This window comes from Kockiozyma suomiensis, assembly GCF_038497685.1.
Source record: "Kockiozyma suomiensis strain NRRL Y-17356 unplaced genomic scaffold V2V93scaffold_6, whole genome shotgun sequence".
Classification (NCBI taxonomy): Eukaryota; Fungi; Ascomycota; class Lipomycetes; order Lipomycetales; family Lipomycetaceae; genus Kockiozyma; species Kockiozyma suomiensis.
In genome coordinates this window covers 615,463-633,458 of record NW_027117669.1, presented here as the reverse complement: position 1 = coordinate 633,458, position 17,996 = coordinate 615,463, and the positions used below count along the sequence as shown (strand labels likewise).

Here is a 17,996-nt window from a genome sequence, read left to right as displayed (position 1 = left end):
CTACGCCCTTGCGCTCACAGCCGAACTCGACTGCCTCGTCGATATCCTCTGGTTCTTCGTCTCTGTCGCTGTCGCGCAATAACAAGCGTCTTGCCGCCACTCCGCAGCACCAGCAAGCACAGCAAATATACAGTATCCCCGCCGGCCGTCGGTCGGCACCGGACCTTTCTTCTCCATCGTCACCTGCATCTCCTAGAGCATTTTTTTTTAGCGAAGAGCAACATGCACTGCTTGAATCCGCGTCATCATCGATAAGCATGCAGCAGCAGTTCTTCCTCGAGCGGAATCATCCGACTTTTCAGCCGGGCTCATTTGCATCAGTAAATCGGCCTCTCCTTCCACATACCGCTTCAGCCGTCTCGATATCGCACTTCATTAATAATGGGAATAGTAATGGCTCTGCAAACGCCCGAGATATGTACGGGTTCCGTAAGCAATCGCAGTACATCACCGCCTCCGAGTACGACAAGTGGTTTGCTAGCTACGAAAAATACATGCATCGACGTCGACGCAAATGGGAAGCGCTAATTCGAGACTCTGGTATTGAATTTGGTGAAGACGGCGTGCCACTTGCGTTTCCGCGCAAATCGAAACTCGTGAAGCGATATGTGCGTAAGGGCATCCCCGTCGACTGGCGCGGCGCAGCTTGGTTCTGGTATGCAAAGGGCCCGGAATATTTAAAAAAAAACCCGGGACTTTACGAACGTCTTTGGACTCGCGGCATGAGTTCACCTCCTGTTGACTCGGAGCTGATAGAACGCGACTTGCATCGGACGTTTCCCGATAATATTCACTTCCGGAATACCGACCAGCCACCCGTAAACTCGGGATCTCCTGCAACGACGCCAGGGTCGACCAAGAGTAGCGGTAGTAACTCAAGGCGTAACTCGGCCGCTCCAGAGACACGGATCGTGCAATCTCTGCGACGTGTTCTCTACGCCTTCTCGCTCTACGTGCCCAAGACAGGATACTGTCAATCTTTAAACTTCCTGGCTGGCCTCCTGCTTTTATTTATGGAGGAAGAGAAAGCATTTTGGATGCTTGTCATAATCACTCAAAAATATTTACCTGGTGTACACGAAATTAATCTTGAAGGCGCAAATATAGATCAAGGGGTGCTCATGATGTGCGTCAGAGAGTCTTTGCCAATTGTATGGAACAAAATCGGTGCTGGCATCGATGGATATCTCCGTGACGATATGGTAGTCAGGCTACCGCCTATTACTTTATGTACTGCTGCATGGTTTATGAGTGGGTTTATTGGCGTCTTGCCAATTGAGACTGTTGTCCGTGTATGGGATTGCTTTTTTTAGTAAGCTGTCGTAACATCTTTGATCAACAATCTTTATCTAACGATTTTGTTATTACAGTGAGGATTCCAAAGTATTTTTTCGCATTGCGCTCACGATTTTTAAGCTCAGTGAGCGTCAAATTGAATCGGTCCGCGATCCAATGGAAACTTTTCAAATCGTGCAAACGACTCCGAAGCAACTCCTTGACGCCTCATCCGTTATACAGTCTTGTTTCCGCCGTCATAACGGCTTCGGCCACATTTCACAAGAAGAAATCGACAATCGCCGCCGTTTTGTGGCAGACAGACGACGCCATGTGGGTGTCATGACGTCGTCCGACATCCTCGCTGACGAACTCGACTCGCAGCTCCCTTCCTCCTCCTTGCCAGGACATACTTCAGGGCGGCAGAAGCGGTTTGCTGGTATAGCTTCCTCCGGATTTGAATCGCGAAAGGCGGCGGAGGATAGAATCCAGATGCTACGAATGGGATCTATGAATATGTTGTCATTAAATGCACGGAATGATTATTTCAGTCCGCCATCTTCGTCGCGTAGCGTTTCGGGTGCCTCGAGTCCGGCAGTTTAGGTTCGGCCATACACAGTTCTTACCGATATCATACTGCTGTGATTGGAATAGCCAACATCGAATCTCATGCTCAGCATATTAAGAACCACGCACTTGGCAAGAACCATTGAATACGGTATTTTTTTTTATGTCCTAATACTTTGGTGTACATTCATCAGAGCATTCATGCCATTTATTTTGTTTTGTGTATAAATAGAGGGATTCGATTGGGCAAGGACTCACTCTTTGTACAATAGTTGATTATAACTTTGGGATTAATTTTTTGGATAATAAATAATCATCATAATTAAAAACCTAGATGTCGCTCTAGCAGAATTTTGACGCGAAATAAAGTTTTCAATTTAAAATTTTGAAGTAGTGCGGCTCAAGACGCGTTAAGACGCGTGTATGGCTATTGAATCAATTGGTTTCCTCCTCTCTGTTCAACTCTTTTTAGTGAGCGCGTAACACCTCTCCTGTCTGTCTCTACCTTTCCATATATAAAAAGAACACAATTGAGATCTTTTGCTGCTGCAGGATTATATATCAAATAGGCTAGAACACATATCAGATCTGGTATACGGACATCATTGACGCGTCCAGTTTGTCAATTCTCATACTCCTCCTCTTCCTTGCACACCTTCGCGAACGCACAAAATGTCGCGCACTTTACGGTCTTCTGTCATTATCAAAAATGAGCAGGAAAATATACCATTGCGAAAAAGAAAGGCCCGAGAATTGGAAGCGATGAGTACCAAGGAGAAGATGATTGGGTTATCGTCGTTTGCATTCAAACCAAGCAAGCAAATGGATTTTTTTAACACCAAAGCAGAGTCGCCGATCAAGAAAAACAAAATCATAGAATCTGTGCAAGCCATCAGTATTGGTCTTGACGACGAACCCCAGAATGAGAAGGAGAATACAGAGACGCAGATAGAACTGCAGCTGGCACGACTAAAAGCTATATTTGCGGCTTTGGATTCAGTGCTGTATATTTTATACTCTGGAGATGGTGTCGGAATACAAGCGTCATTTTTACAAATACGCAATGACGTCGAACGATCCTGTCATCGGTATGCTGCTGCTATTATTTTTGTATTTTTCTCCCCTTTAAATTAACACTAGAACAAAAATTAGGAAGTTTTCATTGAAAGAATTGCGACAGATATTATACATTTTCAAGGATGCATATGCTGTTACGAGAAAGATTACGGGGCGGGACTATATACTTGAATTTCCAAACACAGTTACCGAACAGCAACTTACCACCCCGTCATTTCTCTCTTCGCGAATATCAATGTTCTCCTTACTCTGCACTACATGTCTCCAAACAAATCCAAAAGAAATCACGTTAGCAAACCTTCCAGATTTACAAAGAAGGCACTCAGAAATAGTTAAACATCGCCATGAACTTCTCAAAAAAGATGCTAGCAAAGTTCAACTTCTTCTTCGTGGCGAAAGCAGATTTATAGCGTTGACACCCCCAGTCTCAACTGCAACCGTCACCGATAGACAGTCTTCGCTTCTTGCGCGAATCAAAGCAAAAGAAGCCGCTCGTGTACTATCTCAACGTAAGATTTTGTCTCCCGCCGATCAGAAACGCTATGCTCTACTGGGAAGGTCATGTACACAGAATGGTCTCGTTGATTTACTCATGCACATGCAAAGGGATAAACCAACTCATCTTCCTCTAAGAAAACTAGTTGAGATGCTACGTGACAGCGTACGAGCTTCTGGTTCTGTACTAGGATTTGAGGAGGCAATGCAGATGGTGGAAGCCGTGGAAGCTTGTGTAGGCGAGGATCTTTTACGGATTGTGCGAATGGGTGCTATCTCAAGCGTTCGAGTTGCGCAAGCTGGAATGCTGAGTAGAGAAGATGTAGTGGAAAAAATTCGTGCGGAGAGAAGAAAGATGGATGAGCTTTAGTGTATACCTGGGGGTAACGATCTGTACATAGACGCTAACAGCAGGATAATATTCATAGTATTGATCATAAAATATTCTTAGCAACCTTAATACCTACTGTGTACGTGGCGTCAAATTGCAAAACAAACCACTCTGCTGAACAAACCATTCTCCTTTAACATTCCACTCTGCCTTGGGATCTGACAATTCAACTACAAACTCCCTAAGCAACTGCGGGATAATCTTTGCAATCTCCATCATACTAATATTCTTACCGATACATGTGCGCGACCCAGCGCCAAATGGGAACCAAGCCTGATTCATTTGCGCTAGCTTCTCAGGAGAGCTCTCGATCCAGCGTTCGGGGAGAAAGCGGTATGGGTCTGGGAAAGAGTGCTCGTCATAGTGTAAAACCCATGCATTGATGCCGACAATTGTGCCACCTGGGATGTAAGTGTTACAGATGTACGCGCCTTCGGGAGGGACATGGCGCTCGAGAAGGAGTCCCACGGAGGGATGCATGCGGATAGCTTCCTTTATTACGGCTTGCAAATAAACTAAGTGCGTTACGCTCTCTTTGTAAGAGACCGGGCTGGATAGTAGACCCCTACTTCCCGCGTCGTCAATCTCGGCAATAAGTTTTTCAAGTTTCGAAGGATTTTTCAGTAAGTAGTAGACGATGGCACGTAGAGCGATTGCAGTTGTATCGGAGCCAGCAAACACATTTGTCGAAAGGTGTACAATAATATCTCGCGTAGTCATACGATCAGGGAAATCCTGCATGACTTTAGTCCATTTGGACATCATGTCACTGTTGACGTATGATGCCTCGAGGTTTCCGTTACGTTCAAGATGACCGCGATTATTGACGGCTTTTAAAGTAAACGTCAGCACAGCATTCCAGTTCTCCATGCTAGGCAAAATGTACGGAAAGATCGGGTTTCCTAGCAAAAGCTTGTGCAAGGTGGGCATTTGACCGATATCAGTTGAATACAACAATATTCCAGCTATAGTACGAATCATACCGTCAACATCGCCACCAGTCTCCAAGAATCCTAGCTTCTGGGCGAAGCACACTTCACCAACGACATCAAAAGCGTAGTACTGCATCCATGTCCCGAGGTCAATGGCAGCGCCGGTAGCAGACATGCGATGCAAGTTTTGCATGAAAAGCTGCGAGCACGAGTCGACGGCAGACTCCATCTCAAGCAAAGACGACATGGCAAAAGCGTTCGCAACAAGTTTCTTCTGCTTGCGGTGGTACACTGGATCGGTCGTCGAGAAAAGATTCATTTGCGGTCTCTTATTCCAAGATATGCATTGGATAGGGTAAAAAGCAGTCTTAGTGAACGCAGTCTTTGTGCCGTAGATTGTTTGGATTTCGTCGGCACTTCCAACTGAGACGACGTGAGGAGCAATGCGCACCAGTGGGCCGTGCCTCTTATGCAATGCTATAGCTGTTTTGAATGCCGACCCTCGAACAACATCATTGACACGCCAGAGATATGTATAGGCAGCGAGACGAGGGCCGGGGATGTGGTGAATACCGTAGCCGAATTTGTTTGAGAGAAGGTGGAAAGTGAAGACGGCAATAAAAATAGCTACATAGTGTTGACGTACAAACGCAAGACCAAGTGAGAAAACGTCGCGAGTCTGTACAACGAGAGCGTGGAGAAGGTCAGACAGGAGAGGGGAGGTATTCGCGGTGTCCATGGTTTTCGGGTATTCAGAGGGCGAGACAGCGAGCAGAAAGCAGCGAAAACAGAGAGAGAGTATATATACATAAAAATATCGATCGGAAGCTGTTCCATTTCTATACTTCCAGTAAAGCGAGATAATGAAAGATAGCGACAAAAGAAGTATGACGTTTCGAAATGAAGTGCGCGGCGAAGGTTATACGCATTACGTACAAAACGCGGGGGCGGAGACTGCGGGGATGATCAATTGGGCTCATCTGCCCACTCTATCCGATGACCTGTCGGATATCAGGTTTATTTATTGTGCATTGTTTAACTATCTCAGTAAGCAGCATATCTAAACAAGAAAGTCAGAAGGCAGCATAGTCCACAATAATGCACAATAATGACCAACCTCTGTGACTCTGAACAAGTCACGTGAACGTTAAAAAACTGAGCACGTGCAGCTCTTTTCCTCTACTCATCTTCGCCCGTCCATCACCAGCATGCGTGCAGTCGTACAGCGTGTACGTTCGGCTCATGTCTCTGTCGATGACAAAATAGTCTCTTCGTGAGTTTTCTTGTTAGCCACTTATATAGTGTACTGAAACAGGGGCTGAGTGTCACAGTATCAACCGAGGTCTACTCGTGCTGCTTGGTGTCGAAGCAGGGGACTCGCTCGCCGACGCCGATTCACTCGCCTCTCAGATCGCAAAACTGCGCATCTTTCCTTCTCTTGCTGTGTCTGCAGATTTTTCAGAGCAATCAGAATCATCGGACACATCAACTGCGCTGAATAAGCAGTGGGAGAAGAACGTAGTTGCTATCGACGGTGAGATACTTTGCATCTCGCAGTTCACTCTCCTTGCATCTGTGAAGAAAAATAAGCCAAGTTTTCATAGAGCCGAAAAACGTGAGTTTACTATTGATATATACGAGCGAAACAGCAATTGACTGGATTAAATAGCTGCTGCTGCTCTCGAGCTATATAACTACGCCATGGCGCAGATGGAGAAGCAATTTGGTCCAACCTCAACTGGCAACGTTAAGCCTGGTGTATTCGGAGCTTATATGCAGGTGTCACTCGTCAACGACGGACCTGTGACCATTGAGCTGTCGTCAAAATAGCCATCTTTAGAGAAACGATAATTTGATATCAATATAATTGTAAATGAATTTTATTCTATTATCCAAAACATTTTCCACCCAATGCAAATTCTTGTTGCCCAGTTTCATACAAGCCATATTCGTCCGCCGTTATAGAATAACATTATCAATCAATCGCGTTTTAGTACCAAATGAGTTAGGGACCCGCACCGCAAGACTCAGAATTGCGCCCTTGAGCGGATGCACATTTTCAAGCTCTTCCAACGTTTCGAGATCATTCACACAAACGTACTCAATATCTTCAGCAGCAAACTTCTCAGTGATTGAGTCCACTACTGCGGCAATAATCTTCTTCGCGTCGGTCTCAGTCCGATATGTGTCGACAGCGTGCTGCAGTCCTCGGTAAATCACCGCCGCATCTTCGCGTACCTGATCGGTCAAGTATGCGTTTCGCGAACTCAAGGCAAGTCCATTAGCGGCTCGCGTGGTGGGAACGACAATTACGACGCATCCATAGCAAAGATCGCTCACAAGTCTCTTGACTACAACAGTCTGCTGCACATCCTTCTGGCCAAAATACACACGCTCGGGTTGTATGATATTGAGAAATTTTGTTATCACAGTCGCCACTCCCCGGAAAAATTGTGGCCGCATGGCACCTTCTAGTTGTGACGACAGTCCCTCGACAGTGACGAACGCGCCTCGCTGGGCTTCAACTTCAAGTGGAATTCCAGACGGATACATTTCCTCTACTGTCGGAGCAAAAACAGCATCCACTTGCGTCTCAGCTACAGCCGACGAAGAAAGAGAGGAAGAACTCTCAGGCGAGGCAACCCGCGACGGAGCCGCGCTCGGCAGATATCGCATCTCCGCCAGCATGGCGATGTCAGCGTCAAATCCTCGGGGATATGAGGCCAGATCTTCATTAGGAGCAAACTGTGATGGATTCACAAAGATAGAAACAAGAGTCTTGTCGTTCATGCGCAAACTAGAGCGCACGAGCGACATATGACCATCGTGTAGAGCTCCCATCGTCGGAACGAATCCTACAGAGTTCCCCTTCATTATTTGCTGGGCGCGCCATTTTCGTACTTGGGCTTTCGTGCGTAAGATCTGGATTGCTGGAGCCGATTTTAATTCTGTTGCAATTGCTGTTGAGGAAAATCGGGTGAAAGAATAGCAGAATGAGCGCAGGGTTCGAAATGTTCGAGGTCGGTACATTGCTGTTTCTGAACAGCGAATCAGTAAACCAGGCTCTGCTAAGGCTGCATTAAATGTAAAGCTTCATACCTGCGAGCACCCTCTTATTTCTAATTTTTCAGCAGCAGTGAACTATAGAAATTGAAGGTCGGTAGGAGAAGGAAATATAACAAGAGTAATTGTCCGCCACAATGATGTATTCTTCAGCGTGGAAACTGTCCCGGTTCAAAAAATCTTAACTTACGCCGCACTCAGCTCGAATATCAGATTATTTTACGTATAATGCCTAAATTTAGTAATATATTCTACTTATGGTTTTAATGCAGCACTTTGCTGAACCTGTGCAGGGGAGCCGGCTCATCGCCAACAGCAGCCCTAACCACATAAAATGCAATACCAAAACTAAAGAACTGGCAAGTTTTGTTCACAGACGAAAAGCAGTCAAGTTTAAAAAACACCTGCCATGCCGGACAGCAAAGATGAGCGCGACCGCGATATTGCGGAACGCGATGAGCTTGCAAAGCAACTTATTGACAAAGATCGCAAACATCAGGACAAAGCTCGCGTTATGGTTGACGAAGCAGTGTTGCCTGAGATGCGTGTGCGGTCGCGTGAAGTATATCTTAAGGCTCGCGAGCAAAAGAAACTAGAGGAGTTACGCGCACAGGTTAAAGATGACGAGCTTCTTGCCAAATCTATGAGGCTTACAAAGGAGCAGCTTGATGATATTGAATATAATAAAGAGTTGCTTCGTATCGCGGAGGAGCGCATGGACATTGATACTAGTTACCAGGGATACCAAATGCTTGATGACTACATCACCGAGAAAGGAAAAATGGACATGAAGCGCAAAAAAGAGACGATGTACAAACGATATGCGGAAGCTCCTTCCGATCGGAAACGTAAACCAGTCACAGACGAAGGACAATGGGAAGAAGAACAAACAAGGCGTGCAGTTGCGAAACCAAAGCGGAGGCTAAAAGACGACGAAGAGCAGCAAACTTATGATTTTGTTGACGATCCAGATCACCGTGTTGATTTCATTTTAGAAGCCAGTAAAAACGTGTCTCGAGAGCAGGAGGAGCTCAACGCGAAACTCAAGGCTGCAGAGCAGTACGCTATTAATATGAAACAAGTCCGCGCATCCTTACCGATCTACCAATACCGCGACGAACTTTTGCAGGCATTTGCAGATCATCAGATTCTTATCATTGTTGGCGAAACCGGATCAGGCAAGACTACGCAACTCACTCAGTACCTACACGAGGCAGGATACACTCGCGACGGCAAGAAAGTCGGCTGCACGCAGCCGCGCCGTGTGGCTGCGATGTCTGTAGCTCAGCGTGTTGCTGATGAGATGGGCGTCAAGATCGGAAACGAGGTCGGCTATTCGATTCGATTTGAGGACAAGTCGTCAGACAAAACTATCATAAAATACATGACTGATGGAATGCTGCTGCGTGAGTTTCTCACCGATCCGGAGCTGGCTGGGTATTCAGCTCTAATGATTGACGAGGCTCATGAGCGTACTCTACACACAGACATTTTGTTTGGACTATTGAAAGATATCGCGCGGTATAGAAAGGATCTTCGATTGCTCATTTCGTCTGCTACTATGGACTCTGAAAAATTCTCTGCATTTTTTGACGATGCTCCTATATTTCAGATCCCTGGTCGTCGTTATAACGTTGATATTTATTATACCCCTCAACCAGAAGCAAATTACATACAAGCAGCTATCAATACCGTATTTCAGATCCACACGTCGAAGAACCCTGGCGATATCCTCGTCTTCTTAACGGTATGTTTATCTTGTTTGAAATAAAACGTTATTCAATTTTGTTAACAATGCTTTAGGGTCAAGATGAAATTGAGACAATGCAAGAAACAATTCAAGACTATTGCCAAAAACTTGGAAACCGAATTCAGAATCTCATTGTCTGTCCCATCTACGCCAACCTCCCACCCGATCAGCAGGCCAAAATTTTTGAACCGACGCCAAAAGGCTCGCGTAAAGTTGTGCTGGCAACAAATATTGCGGAAACGTCAATCACCATCGATGGTATAGTCTACGTCATCGACCCAGGATATGTCAAAGAAAACGTGTATAATCCACGAAGCGGGATGGAGTCTCTTGTGGTGGTGCAGTGTTCACAGGCCTCGGCGGATCAGCGCGCTGGTCGTGCAGGTCGGGTGCAAGCGGGAAAGTGTTTTCGATTATACACCAAGTGGGCATTTTTTAACGAACTACCGCGCAGCACGACGCCTGAAATTCAACGAACTAATTTAGGTAGTGTCGTTTTATTACTAATGTCTCTGGGTATTACCGATCTTCTCAATTTCGACTTCATGGATCCTCCTCCTACGGATACGCTTGCACGGTCTCTTGAGCACCTTTACGCATTAGGTGCTCTTAATGATCGTGGAGAGCTCACAAAGTTGGGACGACAAATGGCAGAATTCCCTACTGATCCGATGTTTGCGAAGGCAGTGATTGCAAGTGATAAGTATGGCTGCGTGGATGAAGTGCTGTCTATTATCGCTATGCTGGGTGAAGCCTCGGCGCTTTTTTACCGGCCTAAAGACAAGAAGAATTTGGCGGACGCCGCGCGTGAGGCATTCAAGAAATCGGACGGCGATCATTTGACGTTATTAGAGATTTATAATCAATGGGTAGACACAGAATACTCGTCAGCCTGGGCCGCTGAGAATTTTGTTCAAATCAAGAGTCTTAATCGCGCGCGTGATGTACGCGAACAGCTTTCGCGACTGTGTGAACGCGTGGGTGTGAAGCTGACGAGCGCGGGTACGCATGAAGCTGCTGTTGAAGGAATAAAGAAAGCTATTACGTCAGGGTTTTTTGTGAATACAGCTAGGTTCTCGCAGAGTGGAGATAGCTATCGGACTGTGAAGGCTTCTCAGACGGTATTTATCCACCCATCATCAGTTCTTGCCAAAAGTCGACCGAAATGGGTATTATACCATGAACTTGTGCTGACGAGTAAGGAGTTTATGAGGAACGTTATGACGATTAAGCCGCAGTGGCTGACGGAGGTATCGCCGCATTTTTATAAACAGAAAGATATCGATGGAGCGAATGGCAAAAAGGTGGAAGCAGGGGAAGACGTTGATGAGTTTAGAAGGGCAGTACAGGCTAGGCGGAAACTTGAGTAACGTATATTATATGTAAATATTGCATGAATAGAGGGCAAAATTGCTTCTCAAAAAGTGAGCCGAGTGGTCCACTCGGAAGTACAAGATGTTGGAATTTAGAAAGCGAAAAAACAGCACTAAAGTTCCAGTAAGAGTTACTGCGCTGGCGATGTGCTCTGGTTAAATTGCTTGAATTGATCAAGTGATGACAATATCTCTCTTTGGTAAGACAGGTAGCTCACATTCTCCTAGTAATGACAACAGTTTTTTGAGAGGAGAACATCAATCCCAGTCGTGCTGTTATTATTATGGAACAGAGTGTCGTGTCTTTTAGCGCGGCAGATTGTTAGAAGTCTGCATGGCGTTAGGCAATAGACCGTACGATCTCCAAACGTCGCTGGCGCCTAATCATCCTCAACAATGGTAGCAGTACAAGGATAAATCTGAAAATACATAACGCGCATATCAGCTAAAGAAATCATCATGCGAGCGGCCCATTCGATGGTGAGCATGATTGCTTGTGTAGGAGGACGGCTTGCTTCGCGAGTAACGAAGGATTGCATATCTGCGTAGCGGGATGTGAAAACGTTTGCTTGTTTGTCGGACATTACGTAGTGAATGCGGCCAAACATTGCAAATTCGTCTGATGCGGCCGTTATTGTGTCATTATTGTTAGTGACGAACTTATTGAAGTTGTTGTCGTGAGGATAGTAATTGCTCGTGTTGTTGCTGTTGTTGAAGGATGTGGAATCGGGAGGGCAAAAGGAAGCGCGGTTGAAAGGAAAGACCATGTCGACTTCGTGACGCCGTGAATATACACGATTCCAAAGCTGAGTTCTCAGCCGTCTAATTTCTGCTCACGCATATTATAGTCAGAAGCAAGTCGTCGTGGACAGAACGGCAAGAACTTACCTTCTCGTCCTGCAACGGTTTTCAGACCAATGACGTAGAAGCCGCTATCAGCAAAGCAATTCAGAAATTCTTCCTCTTTATTAACATCATCGTCCATTTCGAAAAAATGATCTATGAAATCCATGACCCGCTTATTCTTGTAGGCGGGTGGGTACCGAATACCGGGCTTCTGCCGCCGATGAAGGTGCTCCTGTAAATGGAGGTCCATCGCCGGCAATTGGATGCCAGAACCAGCAGCAGCCGGCAACGTCGAGTGCAGAGCAAAGACTATTATAGCTGCGGCTTAGCTATTGGGAAGAGAATGCCTCTCTCCGCAGTTTGATACTCTGTGTTTTGGCTGCTGAAGCTGGTGCCGCGAATGACGAGGACGAGGAGACAAGCGCCGCACTTTGCCTCAGGCTCGAAACAACGGTCTCGGTATTTCGGCGTATTGCCCAATTCGTCAATGTCCGGTTATGTAATGGATTACTGATTAAGTTACAGACTACTAAATATTTATTATTTTTCAAATGAGATATACTGCTACTCCTTCTTCTGCTCGGCTTCCTTCGTCTTCTCGCTCGCCTTGTTCTTCTCCTCCATCAGCGACCGGAACCGCGCCAGAGCAGGCCATCCTTCTAGAAACGCACAACCAACCCAGCCCACCCGCTTGATAACAGGCACTCGGTAAGCGCCGGTCCAGATGAAGACGACAAGGGCCTCGCCGACATGGTACACCAGGGCAAAATAAACAGCAGCCTTGATCAGTGCTGGCACATAAGAGTAGCCATACAGCTTAAAATTGCGCAACGCCGAGGTCGGATCGTTAAGTGCTGTTGGGTTGATTAGCACAAAGTAGACACCAGCCAATACGGCGAGAATGATCGGAACCGATCGCACAGTCGGAGGCAGAAACTTGTCAACAGGCGTGACAGTAGCGTAGCCCAGACCCTCGGATGCCTGCAAAGCCATGCCAACAAGAACATCGCGAGCTTCGGCAAGACTCTTCATCGGCGGCGTCAGCTCGATGACAGCCTCGAGGGTGTCGATGCCGCGGTTGTGAATGTTTTCGTATGAGATTGTGATTGCGTCGAGGGTGATATCTTTCATTTCAACGTTGCGAGACGGAATAATTCCCTTGTAGTAGCCCAAGTAATCCCGTAGTGACAGCTCGTGGTCCTTGTTCATGTGGTTGATGATGCGCTGCTTGGGCGAGATGGCGCCGCCGGGGGCGCCGCTAGGCACGACGACCGGTGTGTTTGTCGTCGGAATTGACAAGGAATCGTCAGACATCTTCAGCATGAATTAGCGTTGCAGAATGGGTACTTTTAATAACAAAAGCTCTTACTGTGTGCTTTCGTTGCTAATTTGCGGGGATTCGCAGAGAAGTTCTAGCAAGACTGATGAAATGGTGCCATGCTCCAAAGTGCTTATCAGATTCTTCTCAGATTAAAGCCCTAATCCAGATTACTTAATTATATTTGTAAATCTTAGTAAGCTGGCAATAGCTCTACAATCGAAAGTCCGCAATCTGTCGGCCGATAATCTGGCTTGCTGAGTCGCGACTCGTACTCGTTCTCGTCGAATCTCCGACACCCGGCAGCAGATAAGACAGCTCCCGATATCGATTCCAGGCATGGACAAATATAAACAGTCTGTCAATTACCATCATATACATACTGTCTTATAAATGTAATTTCTTCCGCCGACCAGCCGCTGCTGCAAAAGTTATAGTCAGGAACAGAGCGGGGAAGTCGGATTGACTGATGCTAAGAGAAGATAAGGTTTTTCACGGACCAGATAATGAGAGCTGTTATAAATAAGCTCTGCCTTTCTTTCTCCACCATTCTTTTTATCCTTCGCCTTTAATCGCAAAACTTGTAGAACTCGCAGAACTCGCAATGCCCTCGACTGACTCTTTCACTGGCTACATTGGCTATGACCCTGACTCTGTTAACGGAAACCTTGTCAAGGCCACCTTTAACCCCAAGGTCTTTACTGATGATGATGTCGACCTCAAGATCTCCCACTGGTATGTTTCTTGGCTGTTTACTTCTTCGGAGGACTTTTTTCTGGACTTTTTTCTTGCCCGGTTTTCTGCTTCATTTGTGACAATTGCATGCTAACTTCTTCTAAGCGGTATGTGCGCTTCGGACTTGCACACTCTCCGATCTGGATGGGGTGCCACTCCCTACCCTGTTATCGTCGGACACGAGATTGTAGGAACCATCACCAAGAAGGGCAAGAACGTCACCCAATTTGAGATGTAAGTCTACGCCTCAATTGCTTCTGCTCTTTTTTATTAATAGCAATTGTCTAGTGGTGACCGTGTGGGTGTCGGTGCTCAGACTCTCTCCTGCCTGGAGTGCTACGATTGCACCCACGACAATGAGCAGTACTGTGCCAAGTGCGTTTTCACCTACTCCTCTACTTTTGAGAACGGTGACACCTCGTACGGTGGTTACGCACTTGAGGGTCGTTATCCTGCTGCTTTCTGCTTCAAGATCCCAGAGGAGCTGCCGTCTGAGATTGCTGCTCCTATGATGTGCGGTGGTATCACTGTCTACTCACCTCTGAAGCGTAACGGCTGTGGCCCCGGCAAGACCGTCGGTGTCGTCGGTCTCGGTGGTCTTGGTCACTTTGCCATTCTTTTCGCTAAGGCTCTCGGCGCCGAAAAGGTTTATGCCATCTCTCGTTCCGAGGCCAAAGGTGCTGATGCTAAGGCTCTAGGTGCTGAAGACATCATTGCCACTCAGACCCCCGGCTGGAGCAAAAAATGGGCTCGCACTTTTGACCTTGTTATCTCGACCGCTAACAATGCTGACATGCCGCTCAATGAGTACCTCTCGATTTTCAAGCCCGGCGGTCGTTTCGTCCAGGTCGGTCTACCTGAGTCTCCAGTCCCGCAACTCACGTTCGGCTCGCTCATCAACCAGAACGTGCATCTTATGGGTTCGCTTCTTGGTTCGCGTGCTGAGATCGCTGAGATGCTCGAGTTGTCGGCCAAGACTGGCGTCAAGTCTTGGGTTACTTGTTACCCCATGGAGCAGGTCAACGATGTCCTTAAGCTTATGGATGCCAACAAGGCCAAGTACCGTTTCGTCCTCACCAACTAGAGAATCTGGTGACACTCAGAATCCATGACTTGTATCGTATAAAGTTTATGCTTAGTTTGCAATCGTTTCACAATAGTAATAGAGAGACAATTTTTATTTTGTAAAATCGAATACATTGATAGCTAAAAAGCATCTACAACTTTGCCTTTATCAACTTTAAGCCTCTTGTCAACGACTGCTCTGCCTCGCTGACCATCTCATCCACGATAGCTTTAGCAGGCTTGACGTCTTTAACAAGTGCAGCCACTTCTCCCATCAAATACGGAAATCCATATTCTTCAATCATCTCTGGAACATCCTTCCCGCTCTGTTCGTACTGTTCGATTTCCCACGGCACGGGAATCTTACCCTCACTCGTCAACGTTTTGATTTCTAGCTGTCGATTGTTTTCCCAATCGAGCGCGTACGGATTCTTTTTAATGCGTAACGGTCGACCTGTGTAGATAATGGTTCGGAATGTGCCGTCATAGCTACACTCCATTACCGCATCTTGATGGCCTTTAGGTGCTCCTGCCTCCTCGGCGCAAATGAATCGAGTGCCAACCCACACCGCAGATGCACCGCACATAAGCGCTGCAGCAAGACTTTTGCCGTTTGAAATACCGCCGGCGGCAATTACCTCAATAGGCTTGCCGGTCAATGGCGACTTTTTACCCTTGACTTCGGCCGCAACGGCTGGGATCAAGATCGATGTGGGGATACTTCCAGTGTGGCCACCGCCTTCGCCTCCTTGGGCGCAGATAATATCGACACCTGCAGCAAGTGCCCTCTTGACGTGTTTGGGCGCGCCAATCATGTTCATGACTGGAATACCCGCTTTGTGAAGCTGATCTACGGCCTCTTTCGGTGGCACACCGACAGCGGACACGAATAGTCCAGTACCTTCTTCAATTACTACCTTGATCAGTTCGGGGAGCTGGCCGTGAGTGTAGTCGTAGTTTGTTTTGCGCGCGTTGCCGCCCACTTGAGGAAGTAGCAAGTCAACGCCGAATTTAGTCACGCCGGGCTTGAGATGCGCCTTAATCTCCTTTATCTGTTCGCGAAGCATTTCTGGGCTGTAGCCCATACCTCCAATAACACCCAAACCTCCAGCATTTGATACAGCGGCTGCTAAATGGGGTCGTGAAAAGTCAGTTAGTGGCCGCGTAAATATGACAAGAGAAAGAAGAGGAAAAACATATCTGAGGCCACGTTCATGCCAGCGAGCAATATTGGGTGCTGGATGCCGAAAAGCTCTGTGATTGGTGTCGTGATAGTCATACTTTAAGGGTTTGATTCTTGAAAATACAGAATAAGGAAAGATGAAGAGAGAAAGAAAGAGGAAGCTTGCGATCGGGCTGGAATTTATTGTTGCAGGGCTCGGTTGTCGGCAAAACAAGAGAATGCGGGGATGCTTTGGCTTACTGACTGACGCCTTCTCCATCCTATTCTTATTAATTCACTAATTATTATTTCTTTTTCTTTAATTAAATCCCAAAACATCATCAACGTTTATTTAATATATCATGTATCGTATCATTCAATACTAACCAACACTGCCAGCAACAAATATACGGCAAGGATTGTCAGCTCAAGCCGAGGCTCCGCTGACTTGGCACCGTATCTGCGGATTAGGGTAACCATCACGTGTAATATGCCTCGCTTAAGCATAAGCCTCAGGCCCATTCCATTGTCTTGCTCAGTAGTTCCTGATCTTAACTGCTCTGCGATTTAACGACCTTGCCTGGATCCGGATTAAGTTCTTTGACGTAGAACAAGCTATTTTATATGTTTTAGCTTGTTTGGGCGAATAATTATTCGATTTCAATCTTCTGTTTTTTGGTATTGGTGTTTTTATAGAAAATCATTTGTATTTCGGAGATTAAGTTTACTACTTGATACAGACTTAAAGGCCTTAGGCCTTCATATTTATATCCTAGACATACAACTTTGCTATCTTTGACTATTTTGGATTTATGGGTCGTATCAGATAGCCGAAAGAAAACATATCAGTCGCATCAGTATTGGAACCTGGATCAAATGTATCTGTCGGTATCCTCAGTATTGTCCTTAAAATGTACGTAACTTTTCATGTCCGGGAAAGCCCACAGAGAGTATCTTAGGCGTTTCTCAAACACACTAGCGTAGAAGCACTGCTATGTGAATAATTTCCAAGTTTTCGACTTCTACAAAAAAAGAGCTAGTCTTGACGAGCGCGCAGACATGAGCAGTCGAGTTGCTTGGATCTGTGAATTGTTCGGTTTGCTCTTGCATCGCGACATGAGGTCAGACATAATTAATTCTCAGGACTTTACATCTTTCTGAAAATGTCATAAGAAAAGAAACCTATTTGTACAAGTTGTGGACCCCTTGAAAAATATTTGTTTGGAGACGAGTTGGATTTATCGCCGATAGCGACAACCATCACGGTATGGTATACCTAACAACCTATCCACCAACCTGTAAATACGATCATGACATCAAGTACTATCAGAGAAAGATAATTAAGACCTCTTTCCTAAATAAAAATAAAAAAGAAGTTATATCGGCGAGCAGCTGATTTAGCAATCAAGAGCCGATGAGGGTGTCTGCAAACAGCTCTGTTTCAATACAGTAACTATTAAGCAGGATGAATCTCACAAAAACAGAATCAATAAAATCTAATATACCACGATATAGATTTCCAGAAATGCATTAGTCGATACAACAAAATGGAGAAACCCGGGGAGATGAGAGAGTAGAGAGCGATGATGGTAGTCGATCGGCGATTAGCAAATTGTAAACTCTAGAGTAGCAAATTGTAAACTCTAGAGTAGCAAATTGTAAACTCTAGAGCAGAGACTGCAAGTCGCTAACAGTTTATTTGTGATCCCATGACAAAAAAGTTATGTCTATAGCATAAGAGCAATAACGGAAAATTAGCAATTGCTTGAAATAACCTGTATTGTCAAGTAATCGCACTCAGTGGCTTCTAAAGCCCAAATTGTTGGAGATTGTGCTGTAATGTTGATGTAGTACGTCTTTGTGCATGAGTTACTACTGGTATGGCCCCTGTAGAATTTTTGTCTGTATATTAGGCATGTGTTCCCTGTGTGATTAACAACAGAGGCA

General features: G+C 46.0%; 10 protein-coding genes across 10 annotated transcripts; 5 read left to right on the top strand and 5 right to left on the bottom strand.

Moving 5' to 3' along the window:
• Positions 1 to 257: 257 nt before the first annotated feature.
• Positions 258 to 1,878, top strand: V2V93DRAFT_323797 (rab-GTPase-TBC domain-containing protein; the record flags this gene model as incomplete). The annotated part of the gene is made up of 2 exons (XM_066907447.1): positions 258 to 1,312; positions 1,371 to 1,878. 2 exons carry the CDS (start codon positions 258 to 260, stop codon positions 1,876 to 1,878), a joined length of 1,563 nt encoding a protein of 520 aa, XP_066766212.1.
• Positions 1,879 to 2,199: 321 nt separating this feature from the next.
• Positions 2,200 to 3,870, top strand: V2V93DRAFT_345970 (uncharacterized protein). Its single transcript, XM_066907890.1, has 2 exons — positions 2,200 to 2,930; positions 2,995 to 3,870. The coding sequence occupies exons 1-2, from the start codon at positions 2,515 to 2,517 to the stop codon at positions 3,782 to 3,784; spliced, it is 1,206 nt and encodes a 401-aa protein (XP_066766211.1). The 5' UTR covers positions 2,200 to 2,514; the 3' UTR covers positions 3,785 to 3,870.
• Positions 3,820 to 5,976, bottom strand: V2V93DRAFT_334930 (cytochrome P450). The gene is made up of 2 exons (XM_066907715.1): positions 5,855 to 5,976; positions 3,820 to 5,797 (listed from the first exon to the last, which is right to left on the bottom strand). The coding sequence occupies exon 2, from the start codon at positions 5,474 to 5,476 to the stop codon at positions 3,878 to 3,880; it is 1,599 nt and encodes a 532-aa protein (XP_066766210.1). The 5' UTR covers positions 5,477 to 5,797; positions 5,855 to 5,976; the 3' UTR covers positions 3,820 to 3,877.
• Positions 5,934 to 6,635, top strand: V2V93DRAFT_369019 (D-Tyr tRNAtyr deacylase-like domain-containing protein). The gene is made up of 3 exons (XM_066909922.1): positions 5,934 to 6,010; positions 6,069 to 6,352; positions 6,407 to 6,635. Exons 1-3 carry the CDS (start codon positions 5,946 to 5,948, stop codon positions 6,565 to 6,567), a joined length of 510 nt encoding a protein of 169 aa, XP_066766209.1. The 5' UTR covers positions 5,934 to 5,945; the 3' UTR covers positions 6,568 to 6,635.
• V2V93DRAFT_369018 (uncharacterized protein) lies at positions 6,620 to 8,038 on the bottom strand. The gene is made up of 2 exons (XM_066909921.1): positions 7,837 to 8,038; positions 6,620 to 7,775 (listed from the first exon to the last, which is right to left on the bottom strand). The coding sequence occupies exon 2, from the start codon at positions 7,765 to 7,767 to the stop codon at positions 6,697 to 6,699; it is 1,071 nt and encodes a 356-aa protein (XP_066766208.1). The 5' UTR covers positions 7,768 to 7,775; positions 7,837 to 8,038; the 3' UTR covers positions 6,620 to 6,696.
• A 125-nt stretch (positions 8,039 to 8,163) lies between these two features.
• Positions 8,164 to 11,309, top strand: V2V93DRAFT_334923 (P-loop containing nucleoside triphosphate hydrolase protein). The gene is made up of 2 exons (XM_066907714.1): positions 8,164 to 9,547; positions 9,604 to 11,309. Exons 1-2 carry the CDS (start codon positions 8,210 to 8,212, stop codon positions 10,918 to 10,920), a joined length of 2,655 nt encoding a protein of 884 aa, XP_066766207.1. The 5' UTR covers positions 8,164 to 8,209; the 3' UTR covers positions 10,921 to 11,309.
• Positions 11,304 to 12,019, bottom strand: V2V93DRAFT_380023 (uncharacterized protein; the record flags this gene model as incomplete). Its single annotated transcript, XM_066912034.1, has 2 exons — positions 11,304 to 11,752; positions 11,812 to 12,019. The coding sequence occupies 2 exons, from the start codon at positions 12,017 to 12,019 to the stop codon at positions 11,304 to 11,306; spliced, it is 657 nt and encodes a 218-aa protein (XP_066766206.1).
• Positions 12,020 to 12,333: 314 nt separating this feature from the next.
• Positions 12,334 to 12,978, bottom strand: V2V93DRAFT_391094 (uncharacterized protein; the record flags this gene model as incomplete). The annotated part of the gene is made up of 1 exon (XM_066912428.1): positions 12,334 to 12,978. The coding sequence occupies one exon, from the start codon at positions 12,976 to 12,978 to the stop codon at positions 12,334 to 12,336; it is 645 nt and encodes a 214-aa protein (XP_066766205.1).
• Positions 12,979 to 13,657: 679 nt separating this feature from the next.
• Positions 13,658 to 15,038, top strand: V2V93DRAFT_369013 (chaperonin 10-like protein). Its single transcript, XM_066909920.1, has 3 exons — positions 13,658 to 13,822; positions 13,928 to 14,056; positions 14,111 to 15,038. The coding sequence occupies exons 1-3, from the start codon at positions 13,692 to 13,694 to the stop codon at positions 14,904 to 14,906; spliced, it is 1,056 nt and encodes a 351-aa protein (XP_066766204.1). The 5' UTR covers positions 13,658 to 13,691; the 3' UTR covers positions 14,907 to 15,038.
• On the bottom strand, positions 14,983 to 16,229 carry V2V93DRAFT_369011 (2-nitropropane dioxygenase). The gene is made up of 2 exons (XM_066909919.1): positions 16,088 to 16,229; positions 14,983 to 16,028 (listed from the first exon to the last, which is right to left on the bottom strand). The coding sequence occupies exons 1-2, from the start codon at positions 16,164 to 16,166 to the stop codon at positions 15,040 to 15,042; spliced, it is 1,068 nt and encodes a 355-aa protein (XP_066766203.1). The 5' UTR covers positions 16,167 to 16,229; the 3' UTR covers positions 14,983 to 15,039.
• Between the last annotated feature and the right edge of the window lie 1,767 nt (positions 16,230 to 17,996).

What these genes read in the sequence shown, in the direction of transcription:
- V2V93DRAFT_369013 (XM_066909920.1), top strand. Translation starts at nt 13,692, where the DNA reads ATGCCCTCGACTGACTCTTTCACTGGCTACATTGGCTATGACCCTGAC. An exon ending in GACCTCAAGATCTCCCACTG is followed by an intron (nt 13,823 to 13,927) that starts GTATGTTTCTTG and finishes ACTTCTTCTAAG; the next exon opens with CGGTATGTGCGCTTCGGACT. An exon ending in AACGTCACCCAATTTGAGAT is followed by an intron (nt 14,057 to 14,110) that starts GTAAGTCTACGC and finishes GCAATTGTCTAG; the next exon opens with TGGTGACCGTGTGGGTGTCG.
- V2V93DRAFT_369018 (XM_066909921.1), bottom strand. Translation starts at nt 7,767, where the DNA reads ATGTACCGACCTCGAACATTTCGAACCCTGCGCTCATTCTGCTATTCT.
- V2V93DRAFT_369011 (XM_066909919.1), bottom strand. Translation starts at nt 16,166, where the DNA reads ATGACTATCACGACACCAATCACAGAGCTTTTCGGCATCCAGCACCCA. An exon ending in TGGCATGAACGTGGCCTCAG is followed by an intron (nt 16,029 to 16,087) that starts ATATGTTTTTCC and finishes CTGACTTTTCAC; the next exon opens with GACCCCATTTAGCAGCCGCT.
- V2V93DRAFT_345970 (XM_066907890.1), top strand. Translation starts at nt 2,515, where the DNA reads ATGTCGCGCACTTTACGGTCTTCTGTCATTATCAAAAATGAGCAGGAA. An exon ending in GTCGAACGATCCTGTCATCG is followed by an intron (nt 2,931 to 2,994) that starts GTATGCTGCTGC and finishes AACAAAAATTAG; the next exon opens with GAAGTTTTCATTGAAAGAAT.
- V2V93DRAFT_334930 (XM_066907715.1), bottom strand. Translation starts at nt 5,476, where the DNA reads ATGGACACCGCGAATACCTCCCCTCTCCTGTCTGACCTTCTCCACGCT.
- V2V93DRAFT_369019 (XM_066909922.1), top strand. Translation starts at nt 5,946, where the DNA reads ATGCGTGCAGTCGTACAGCGTGTACGTTCGGCTCATGTCTCTGTCGAT. An exon ending in GATGACAAAATAGTCTCTTC is followed by an intron (nt 6,011 to 6,068) that starts GTGAGTTTTCTT and finishes TGAGTGTCACAG; the next exon opens with TATCAACCGAGGTCTACTCG. An exon ending in TTTTCATAGAGCCGAAAAAC is followed by an intron (nt 6,353 to 6,406) that starts GTGAGTTTACTA and finishes TGGATTAAATAG; the next exon opens with CTGCTGCTGCTCTCGAGCTA.
- V2V93DRAFT_334923 (XM_066907714.1), top strand. Translation starts at nt 8,210, where the DNA reads ATGCCGGACAGCAAAGATGAGCGCGACCGCGATATTGCGGAACGCGAT. An exon ending in ATATCCTCGTCTTCTTAACG is followed by an intron (nt 9,548 to 9,603) that starts GTATGTTTATCT and finishes ACAATGCTTTAG; the next exon opens with GGTCAAGATGAAATTGAGAC.